Source organism: Tupaia chinensis, unplaced genomic scaffold, assembly GCF_000334495.1.
Source record: "Tupaia chinensis unplaced genomic scaffold, TupChi_1.0 Scaffold139431_1, whole genome shotgun sequence".
In the NCBI taxonomy this organism is placed as follows: Eukaryota; Metazoa; Chordata; class Mammalia; order Scandentia; family Tupaiidae; genus Tupaia; species Tupaia belangeri.
The window spans coordinates 1,623,881-1,636,212 of record NW_006199316.1 but is presented as its reverse complement, the minus strand read 5'-3'; the positions used below and the strand labels follow the sequence as shown (position 1 = coordinate 1,636,212).

General features: G+C 48.0%; 1 protein-coding gene across 1 annotated transcript in view; it reads left to right on the top strand.

The window, feature by feature from the left end:
- Positions 1 to 12,332, top strand: part of TENM4 (teneurin transmembrane protein 4) — a 665,800-nt gene that overhangs the window by 646,543 nt on the left and 6,925 nt on the right. Inside the window, 2 exon segments of the mRNA XM_027765687.1 lie at positions 1,697 to 1,993; positions 3,426 to 5,040. Coding sequence (XP_027621488.1) covers positions 1,697 to 1,993; positions 3,426 to 5,040 — 1,912 coding nt within the window.

Here is a 12,332-nt window from a genome sequence, read left to right as displayed (position 1 = left end):
AAAAAAATTTTCATGAGGACAAAAACTAAGAAAACTGTTTGAAATTTTTTTTTAAAAATGCATATTTAAAAAAAAAAGCATACAGGGCCTCAGGGGACTTTTTCTAACCTCAGTCCATGGGAGACATTTTGCATCATGTAACCTAATTATCTGCCTGCCTCTTGGGTTTCCCTACTACTTGTCAAACTTAGTTAGTGACTGGTGGAAGAGACTGAAATGTGCCCAAATACCCCGTAAGAAGAGGCACCAGTTAGAGGGAACCAGCACTTTAGCTTGTGAGTACCTGGCAGTGCTTCAGGGGCTGCCAGTGCCTAAGGGCTGGACCCAAATACAGAAACACATCCCTCACGTCTATTTTTTTTTTTTTAACTGAAATATGAAAACTGTGACTTCCCACCACCTCTGTGGGAGCCCTATACTTCTGACTCTGAAAGGAAATCGAATTGTGTGCTGGCCTAGCAGCCCGGGTGGAAACAACCCAAGGAGTTCATGTTCTTGACAGCAGCAAATTGTTCCCAGGCGAGGACTGTGTCCCTGGCAGCCCACAGCCAGAGTGGCCACCAGACTCAAACACCTACTATACTAGGGCCTCCAAGAAAGAGGAGAACAGCGTGCTCTGGGCTGACAGGGGTCCCCTCGTCTATTGGTGGCAAGGGCAGAAAAGACCCCAAAGGGGATATGAAGTCCAAGTCCCAAAGAAAGGATTCACTCAGAGGACATGGAGTATTTGTTGACACTGTGAGTGTTAAGGGTCAAGGCCAGACTCAGGCACTTACCAGCCATGAGATCTGGAGTACACCCCTTACTTCCCTGGGCATTGATCTCCTCAGTGTCAAACACTAGCACGTGTCAGGCACAGAATAGACCTGTCAGGCATTTATTGGTGTCCCTACTTGGTGGCTCCCTTTTTAGAAGACAGAGAGCCAACTCGTTTGTTTGTGTTTTTCTTTGTTTGGTCAGAGGGAACATATGCTTGCCAGAAAGAGAGTGACAGGGAAAGGGAGAAAGCACCCCCTAATGGGGCATGGCCATGGCATAGTCCCTTCTCCATTTCTCCATCCTGTCAGGATTTGGTACATGTACAACACATGCCTGGAGTGTTACATTAAGTCACTCAGTCTAAGACTCGAACCACACAGTCAGCCATGTGGGATCCACACATGCTCTGGGCTGGGGATCACCAGGCATGGGCTGGCCCAGGACCTGCCTTGTTTATATGTCATTATTAAAAGAATCATGTTAGTGGGACCAGCAAGTGGTGTGGTGGTTGAGGCACTGGACTCCCACATGGTCGACCCTCATTCGAGTTCCGGATCTGGAGGCTTGCTTTCTCACTTTCCCTTTCTCTCTCTGTGTCTCTTTCTGGCCAAAATCAAAAAGAGTAACAACAAAGAAAATGGAATAAATGAATAATTCTTTTAAAAAATAATCATATTACAAAAGCATATGAATCCCCTTAGTCATAGTTTCTAGTTGCCCAACATCTACACTGTCTTTACCCTTTCAGCAGCCATCGCGATTGGCACACAGCTGCCGGGTGATAGGCAGGACCCAAACCCTTATCTGTTGACATCCAGGACCTAGGCTACCTTCCCTATGCAGAAGCTTGTCAGCACAGCCGAGAGCCATGCTGGCCATCAGACCCAAGTTCTCAATGTCTAGTTCATTTTCTCTTTCCTTCCAACCCCTTCTCTAGGTTCACAATCGAAACCTCCTGTCTCTGGACTTTGACCGTGTAACACGCACAGAGAAAATCTATGACGACCACCGCAAGTTCACCCTTCGGATCCTGTATGATCAGTCAGGGCGGCCCAGCCTCTGGTCACCCAGCAGCAGGCTGAATGGTGTCAACGTGACCTACTCCCCCGGGGGCCACATTGCCGGCATCCAGAGAGGCATCATGTCTGAGAGGATGGAGTATGACCAGGCGGGTCGCATCACATCCAGAATCTTTGCTGATGGGAAGACGTGGAGCTACACGTACCTAGAGAAGGCAGGTGTCTGTCTTCCTCATCACTGGCCTTGCTAAAAGGAGGCCAATCACTGTGGCTTGCCATGTGATGAGGCCCAGACTGCTGACCTCTGAGATAGATCTGACCTGTGTGGCCTCTCAATGGGAATGCTCAGGAAAATCTGCCATAGAGGGCCAAGGGGTCCCGGAGGTATCAGGATGGATCATGGTGATGGCATGGCAGGTGGGGGTTCTAGGGCAGGAGAAAATGACAGCCCTGCCTGATACGGTGGAACTGGGAGTGGGACAAAACACTGGTTGGACTTAGAGAGCAGGACTCAGGATCCAGACCCAGGGCAGGGCTGTGCTCCCAGGTCCAGGGCACACTGTGCAGTCCAGTTTTGGAGAACTAGGCAGAAGCCTAGGGATCAGTACTTATGCAGGAGTGCTTCGATCTTAGTGTCAGTGCTGGGCCTGGCTTAGTAATTCTCTTCTGCTTCAGGATTCATCCTATCCTAGGGCAAAATCAGAACTGACCTGAAATTGAAAGTTGGTCCCTAATAGGAGAAAATGGTAGCTTGGCTACTTAGATGCCTCTAGGCTGTTATCTGCTGACTTTTTACTGAGAAAGTTCATGCTTGGTATCCCAGTTCTGGTAACCAGATCCCTGCTTTGTTTCTGGCTCCTGGTTACCCATCCAAGTAGTAAGTCTTCTACCAAGTGCTAGGTGAGCACCTCTGAGAGCAATGATGGGTGGAAGTGCTAAGAAAGAGACCTCAGAGGCCATCTAGCACACTGAAAGGCTGAACCCAGAGAGGGGAAGAGCTCTCCCAGAGCCCCACAATGAGTGTTGTTAGAAACCATGTTCTCCATTCCCATCACAGCCCACTCCACTCCAGGGCGTGTATATAACCTGTTACTACAGAAATGATTGTGCAAAGCCTAACATGACCTTCTCAGACTAGGTCTTTATGCCATGGGCCATGGGGAGTCAACTGCTTAGCAAAAGACACTGTCAAACTGGGTCGTAGGGAACTTATACTTGCTTAAATAGGAAGACTGATTTCAGAAGTCCAGAGCAAGGAAGCCAATTGGGAAGTTGTCACAAAGACTTCAGTGCTTCTGACCCTCCTCATAGCCCATCACACACAAAAGCAGTCCAGTGTAGACTACACAGACCACACACAGAGGCACACTCCCAGGCTGATTCCCCACAGCAGATGGCCTGAGTATTCTGGAGCCCCGGGGAGCCCCGAGTCCTGCCACGGCTGAGTACTGGGAGGATTCTTAGCACATCTGCAGCCCATTTGCAGGATCCCGTGGACACCAGTTGGGAAGCTCTGGCTGGAGCGGAACTCAGGAGGATCACTCAGTGTCCTTGGACATTGGTCCCTTCTCTTGAACCCCGGGTACACAGACCTACCTTTTCCTCTCACCACCCTCCTCTCATCACTTGCTTTTCCTCTCCCTCCAGTCCATGGTGCTGCTGCTCCACAGCCAGAGGCAGTACATCTTTGAGTTTGACAAGAACGACCGCCTATCTTCTGTGACGATGCCCAACGTGGCCCGGCAGACGCTGGAGACCATCCGCTCAGTGGGTTACTACAGGAACATCTACCAGCCTCCCGAGGGCAATGCTTCCGTCATACAGGACTTCACGGAGGACGGGCATCTCCTCCACACCTACTACCTGGGCACTGGCCGCAGGGTGATATACAAGTACGGCAAGCTGTCAAAGCTGGCCGAGACGCTGTACGACACCACCAAGGTGAGCTTCACCTACGACGAGACGGCAGGCATGCTAAAGACCATCAACCTGCAGAACGAGGGCTTCACCTGCACCATCCGCTACCGGCAGATCGGGCCCCTGATCGACCGGCAGATCTTCCGCTTCACTGAGGAAGGCATGGTCAACGCCCGTTTTGACTACAACTATGACAACAGTTTCCGGGTGACCAGCATGCAGGCTGTGATCAACGAGACCCCGCTGCCCATAGATCTGTATCGCTATGACGACGTGTCAGGCAAGACAGAGCAGTTCGGGAAGTTTGGCGTCATCTACTATGACATCAACCAGATCATCACCACGGCAGTCATGACACACACCAAGCATTTTGACGCCTACGGGAGGATGAAGGAAGTGCAGTATGAGATTTTCCGCTCACTCATGTACTGGATGACCGTCCAGTATGACAACATGGGGCGGGTGGTGAAGAAGGAGCTGAAGGTGGGGCCCTACGCCAACACTACCCGCTACTCCTATGAATACGACGCCGATGGCCAATTGCAGACAGTCTCCATCAATGACAAGCCGCTCTGGCGCTATAGCTACGATCTCAATGGGAACCTGCACCTACTGAGCCCTGGCAACAGCGCACGGCTTACGCCATTACGGTACGACCTCCGTGACCGCATCACTAGGCTGGGGGATGTGCAATACAGGATGGATGAGGACGGCTTCCTGAGGCAGCGGGGCAGTGATGTCTTCGAGTACAACTCAGCTGGCCTGCTCATCAAGGCCTACAACCGAGCTGGTGGCTGGAGTGTCAGGTACCGCTACGATGGCCTGGGGCGGCGGGTGTCCAGCAAAAGCAGCCATAGCCACCACCTGCAGTTCTTCTATGCAGACCTGACCAACCCCACCAAGGTCACCCACCTCTACAACCATTCCAGCTCCGAGATCACGTCCCTCTACTACGACCTGCAAGGACACCTCTTTGCCATGGAGCTGAGCAGTGGCGATGAGTTTTACATCGCTTGTGACAACATCGGGACCCCTCTTGCTGTCTTCAGTGGAACAGGCTTGATGATCAAGCAGATCCTGTATACGGCCTATGGGGAGATCTACATGGACACCAACCCCAACTTCCAGATCATCATCGGCTACCATGGCGGCCTCTATGATCCACTCACAAAGCTCGTTCACATGGGCCGACGGGACTATGATGTGCTGGCTGGACGCTGGACTAGCCCAGACCACGAGCTGTGGAAGCACCTGAGTAGCAGCAACATCATGCCCTTTAACCTCTACATGTTTAAGAACAACAACCCCATCAGCAACTCTCAGGACATCAAGTGCTTCATGACAGGTGAGGATCGAGGCTCACTGGGAAGGTGGGACCCACTCAATTGCACTGGTCCTCTGACAAGATTTGGGCTTCCTTGAGAGAGCTGATAGGGGGTGATGGGAAATACCGACTTTCTCCTAGAGAACCATTTTCCAGAGTATGTCTGAAGAAACACTAGAGAATAATTTTCTAGAGAATATTCTGGAAAACATGAATTTGACCAGGGCACCATCATTCTCAAATTTTCATAGAACATTTTAGCTTTTGAAAGGCTCTGAGAAGTCCTCTAGTGGAGAGAACTGTTTCATGTACTTACTATTTCTCAAACCTATTTGACCATGAAAGCCCTTTTGTCACCATGACCCTAATATCTTACCCCTTGCATGCACCCTTTGGAAAGCATGCACAGAGGTCAAGGTGGCTATGAGTCCCAGCTAAGTTGGATTAAGGTATGGCTTTAAAAAACATCAGTTCTAGATTGGAATGACATAATATAAAATTCAGACTTTGGAGGCAGACAGAACTCACTGAAGGTCCCATCATTTTTAAGCCATGATATGTTACGAAAATTAACTAGACTCAATTCCACTTTCCTTATGTAGACATTGAGGGTAAAATACTTACTTTGAATCTGATAAGTTAAATATATTATAAACCCTAGCGCAACCACTAAAAAAAAGAGGGGTGGGGGTAAAGAACACATAGACTAGAAAACGAATACCTACCTGGTGGGTGGGTGGTTGCAAGGGTGAGATGAGATGCATTTTATAAAGTGCCAAGTACAGTGCCTGGTTCATGCTGGTTCCCTTCCCTTTGCCCTCTGATTTTACGTCTGTCTCCCATTGCTGTGCCCTTGAGTATAGTGTGCTCCCCCGGTCCTGCAGCAGGCAGGTCCCTGGCAGCCACAGTCATCCCAACAAGCAGCCATTCCCCAGGTTAGCCTCAGAGGATCTCAAGGGTGAGCGTGGTAGCAGGTCTACACATGGGCATGCTTTTTGTAGATGAGAGTTCATGGTGGGCAGGAATGGGCCCTATCCCACTTTGCAAACTCAGTAGTCTCTCCCTCTTTTGTCTGTGGAGCTGCCCTCTTACCACCTCTGTCATGGAAGTTCCCTTCACTCCCAAGTGCTTCCTCTGTGTGGCCACTGCTTTAGGCAGTCGGGATAGAAAGATGACCCCTGATCTCCAGGAATTCCCACTTTAAGGAAAGGCACACAATTGTTGTCCAGTGTGAGGTGGCCCAGAGCAAAGGTCTGCGCAAACAGCCACCAAAGCACAGAGGGGAGCAACTGGCTCTCCCAGTGAGTTCTGGGAAGGCGTCACAGACCAGCTGACATTCGAGGCTGGCTTCTGAGTGGTGTCTCACCAGGTAATGAGGAGAAAGGCGTTGCAGGGAGAGAGGACAGCAGGTACGGAGTGTAGAGAGGCAATGGGTGTAGCTCACATGAGTGCCCCTATGGACATGGCTTCCAGGGAAGCCCCTGCACTTGGTGGCCCTGTCTGGACCTCTTCTCTGCCAACAGTAATAGGATTACTATTTTGGAGGGAAGGATCCTACAATGTCGTGCTAAGAGCTACAGTTCCAAGGGATTATGGGCACATGTGCACATGGGTCTGGATCTAGAACTGTGGTCAGCCACAATGGAGTCCAGCCATTCTGTCCTCTGACTCCTCATTTTTATTGAAATGAATTAGACTAGACTAGAAAAAATAAGAGTACATCACACTTAAGCATTGTTTTGTAAATCTTTTGTGTGGCCACTGCTTTAGGCAGTCGGGATAGAAAGATGACCCCTGATCTCCAGGAATTCCCACTTTAAGGAAAGGCACACAATTGTTGTCCAGTGTGAGGTGGCCCAGAGCAAAGGTCTGCGCAAACAGCCACCAAAGCACAGAGGGGAGCAACTGGCTCTCCCAGTGAGTTCTGGGAAGGCGTCACAGACCAGCTGACATTCGAGGCTGGCTTCTGAGTGGTGTCTCACCAGGTAATGAGGAGAAAGGCGTTGCAGGGAGAGAGGACAGCAGGTACGGAGTGTAGAGAGGCAATGGGTGTAGCTCACATGAGTGCCCCTATGGACATGGCTTCCAGGGAAGCCCCTGCACTTGGTGGCCCTGTCTGGACCTCTTCTCTGCCAACAGTAATAGGATTACTATTTTGGAGGGAAGGATCCTACAATGTCGTGCTAAGAGCTACAGTTCCAAGGGATTATGGGCACATGTGCACATGGGTCTGGATCTAGAACTGTGGTCAGCCACAATGGAGTCCAGCCATTCTGTCCTCTGACTCCTCATTTTTATTGAAATGAATTAGACTAGACTAGAAAAAATAAGAGTACATCACACTTAAGCATTGTTTTGTAAATCTTTTGTCTGAATGTTTACTGTGATGTAAAACCTTTTTATCACAACTGCCCCCATCACCTCACTCTCCCTCCCAAGGGAAGAAGAAGGGAGAGTGAGGTGGTGGGCAGCTGTGATAAAATCATGCTTGGGGCCTGTGGGTCATCATGAATGTCCTAACGGTGTTTCACAGCATTCACCATGCTCAGCCTGGCTGCTCGTTCTCGAGAAACTTGATGGACTAAGATGACATTTCCATTACACGGAATTACATGTCTGTATTAAGCGCATCCCCTGCCTCACCCTCCAGTGAGTTTCTTGTGAGTTGTCCTGGCAGGTTACTGTAGCTGAAAAAACAAAGCAACAAACACTGGTATAATAGGAAATGTACAAGTCTACCAAAACAAACATGGCAAATTGCCAACATATTATTACTCTCTGGCTCCTTCTTGTTTGTACGCTACCATGCACGTAGAACAGCACTGAGGTACCTGGTATATATGATTCCTTCAAGCCTTGCAACAACCCTACGAGGTCGCTTACTATCTCCGGCCTGCAGATGACACATGAGAGGATCCAGATGATGAAGAGTTTGCCCAGAGTCACACGGATGGGGTCTTTGAAGCTGGGCTCAAGTCCAGAGCTCTTGGACTCAAGAACACTTTCCAGGATATCACGTTGGTCTCCCAGTTTGGTCTTTAACAAAGCAACCAATCACCCAGGGAATGACCGACATTTGCAGTTTGGGTTCTATTTTCTAGTCAGTTAAATTCAGCAATGGTTACATTATTTTCACTTACCATGTGCCAGACCTGCGCATGGGACAAAGTGGGGTCCAGTACAGTGCTTGCCACCTGCACAGAACATGCGCCCCATCGCCACTTTTCCACTTCCCTGGACTGTGAGCCCATCATAGGAAAAGGTTTTACATCACAGTAAGCATTCAGACAAAAGATTTACAAAACAATGCTTAAGTATGATGTACTCTTATTTTTTCTAGTCTAGTCTAACTCATTTCAATAAAAATGAGGAGTCAGAGGACAGAATGGCTGGACTCCATTGTGGCTGACCACAGTTCTAGATCCAGACCCATGTGAACATGTGCCCAGAATCCCAGGCACATGCATGTGTATGCCCAGAATCCCAGGAGAATGGAGAAGGAACTGTGGTGTTGGCATCCCCTCCAGGGGCAGTAATTGGATTTCTCACTTTGCTTCTCACTGTCTGTCTTTCCAGAAAGCACATGTGCCCTATTGGGGGAGGGGGGAGACCTTTAAAAAAGTGCTGGTTCTGACCCACAAATTGATTTTTGTCATTGGTTTTATTCCACACTTAGAAAAACCAGGGTGTGGGGACCAGCAGTTGGCGTAATGGCTATGTTGCTGGACTCCCATGTAGTCGACTGCAGTTCGAGTCGCGGACCTGGTGGCTTAAACTCACACCAGGTGCGTGTGCATGCGTGCCCAAGATTCCGAGAGGAGAATGGAGGAGAAGGGATTGCAGCGTGGCCATCCCCCTGGAGGGTGATTTCTTGCTTTCTGTCCCTCTGTCTCTTGCTGTCTTTCTGGTGAGTGCATGTGCCCTATAGCAAAAACCTCTCCAAAAAAAAAAAGAAAGAAAGAAAGAAAAAGAAAGAAAACAAGGGTGTACAAAAGAGAGATGCTATATAAACAAACAAGATTTTAGCATGTGGGGAAAGATTTGCAACCACTGATTAAAAAGACAATACAAATTCTCACTTGAACTCTCTTAGCCTCTGTGTGGGCTATAGGTAACCCAGTATCCACCACCCAACCCACGAATACACACATCCAGCACAACAACACATGGGTCTGGATCTAGAACTGTGGTCAGCCACAATGGAGTCCAGCCATTCTGTCCTCTGACTCCTCATTTTTATTGAAATGAATTAGACTAGACTAGAAAAAATAAGAGTACATCACACTTAAGCATTGTTTTGTAAATCTTTTGTCTGAATGTTTACTGTGATGTAAAACCTTTTTATCACAACTGCCCCCATCACCTCACTCTCCCTCCCAAGGGAAGAAGAAGGGAGAGTGAGGTGGTGGGCAGCTGTGATAAAATCATGCTTGGGGCCTGTGGGTCATCATGAATGTCCTAACGGTGTTTCACAGCATTCACCATGCTCAGCCTGGCTGCTCGTTCTCGAGAAACTTGATGGACTAAGATGACATTTCCATTACACGGAATTACATGTCTGTATTAAGCGCATCCCCTGCCTCACCCTCCAGTGAGTTTCTTGTGAGTTGTCCTGGCAGGTTACTGTAGCTGAAAAAACAAAGCAACAAACACTGGTATAATAGGAAAATGTACAAGTCTACAAAACAAACATGGCAAATTGCCAACATATTATTACTCTCTGGCTCCTTCTTGTTTGTACGCTACCATGCACGTAGAACAGCACTGAGGGACCTGGTATATATGATTCTGGTATATATGATTCCTTCAAGCCTTGCAACAACCCTACGAGGTCGCTTACTATCTCCGGCCTGCAGATGACACATGAGAGGATCCAGATGATGAAGAGTTTGCCCAGAGTCACACGGATGGGGTCTTTGAAGCTGGGCTCAAGTCCAGAGCTCTTGGACTCAAGAACACTTTCCAGGATATCACGTTGGTCTCCCAGTTTGGTCTTTAACAAAGCAACCAATCACCCAGGGAATGACCGACATTTGCAGTTTGGGTTCTATTTTCTAGTCAGTTAAATTCAGCAATGGTTACATTATTTTCACTTACCATGTGCCAGACCTGCGCATGGGACAAAGTGGGGTCCAGTACAGTGCTTGCCACCTGCACAGAACATGCGCCCCATCGCCACTTTTCCACTTCCCTGGACTGTGAGCCCATCATAGGAAAAGGTTTTACATCACAGTAAACATTCAGACAAAAGATTTACAAAACAATGCTTAAGTATGATGTACTCTTATTTTTTCTAGTCTAGTCTAACTCATTTCAATAAAAATGAGGAGTCAGAGGACAGAATGGCTGGACTCCATTGTGGCTGACCACAGTTCTAGATCCAGACCCATGTGAACATGTGCCCAGAATCCCAGGCACATGCATGTGTATGCCCAGAATCCCAGGAGAATGGAGAAGGAACTGTGGTGTTGGCATCCCCTCCAGGGGCAGTAATTGGATTTCTCACTTTGCTTCTCACTGTCTGTCTTTCCAGAAAGCACATGTGCCCTATTGGGGGAGGGGGGAGACCTTTAAAAAAGTGCTGGTTCTGACCCACAAATTGATTTTTGTCATTGGTTTTATTCCACACTTAGAAAAACCAGGGTGTGGGGACCAGCAGTTGGCGTAATGGCTATGTTGCTGGACTCCCATGTAGTCGACTGCAGTTCGAGTCGCGGACCTGGTGGCTTAAACTCACACCAGGTGCGTGTGCATGCGTGCCCAAGATTCCGAGAGGAGAATGGAGGAGAAGGGATTGCAGCGTGGCCATCCCCCTGGAGGGTGATTTCTTGCTTTCTGTCCCTCTGTCTCTTGCTGTCTTTCTGGTGAGTGCATGTGCCCTATAGCAAAAACCTCTCCAAAAAAAAAAAGAAAGAAAGAAAGAAAAAGAAAGAAAACAAGGGTGTACAAAAGAGAGATGCTATATAAACAAACAAGATTTTAGCATGTGGGGAAAGATTTGCAACCACTGATTAAAAAGACAATACAAATTCTCACTTGAACTCTCTTAGCCTCTGTGTGGGCTATAGGTAACCCAGTATCCACCACCCAACCCACGAATACACACATCCAGCACAACAACCAAAAGAGCATCTGTTACTCCAAAAATTTCTTCACAAATCCTGAGATACACTCCAGCTGGATAGGCTTAGATCACATGAGAAGCCCTGAAGCAGTCACTATGGCTGGGGCACTGAATGCACTGATTGGCTTAGCTTAGGTCACAGGATCTATTGCTAAACCCTAAGGTGGAGTCCGCTAACTTAATACTACACGAGTACCCTGAAAGGGGAAAGGAGGGCAGGGTGGCATGCTGGGAAGGTAACAGAAATAGTCCAGCACAAGCTGTGTGGTGCACACCAGAGCTCTTAATCTTCACGTGACATGAGGTGGGATTGCTGACCACACTAACGGAGGAGGAAGGTGAGGTTCAGAGAGGGAAAGCTGGGACTAGAACTCTGTTCTGACTCCAAGCCTTATTGCTGGATGCAAGTACACTTGTCAAGAGAAAGAAAAACTGTACAGACATGAAAGGGGTTGTTCTTGCTTGCGGTTTCATCATTCCCAGGTTGCAACACTGAAGTCTGGGATGGATGTGTAAAGGTGGTGAGAAGGAAGAGTAACTTACCCAACTCTTCAGAAAACCACTGTAGAAAAACCAATGCATAAACACACTTTCAGTGTTTTTCCTAAAGGCTCCATAGAAAAATTTCCCACCTTCCATCACTTGCAGTTAAGGCCCAGCCCTCTTCTCAGCCCTCTCTTTCCTGGGAATTTGCAGTCTTCTTGATAAAAGCTTTCCTTTGCAACTACAAATTCAGATGCAAGTTCTTAGCCTCAGGCAAAAAGGCTTTGGAGGGTGGGTATTCTTTCCCCCACTTCTGTTTGTTTTAATTTCCCAAAGAACCATCTGCCAAGATTCATAGAATCAGAGACTCTTAGAAATTCAGTGAGAAAAGGGACTTTGGAAAAAAAGTTAGTCCAAACCCCATCTGTTACTAATGAGAAAACGGAGATCTTGGGGTGTGGGGGCATTTGGCGGGGAGGGGGATGGAGAAAATCTATGAGCCAGGAATTGAACTGAACACTTCAAAATACATGAAATCCAATCATTTCTGTACAAGCTTAGAATTGCTTCTGCTTTACGAAGACCGCCCCTCAAGAGTAACACTGTTAGTATTCCTCCCCAAGACGTGGTTAGAACCATTTGTGTGTGTGTGTGTGTATATATATATATATATATATATATATATATATATATATATATAAAAACA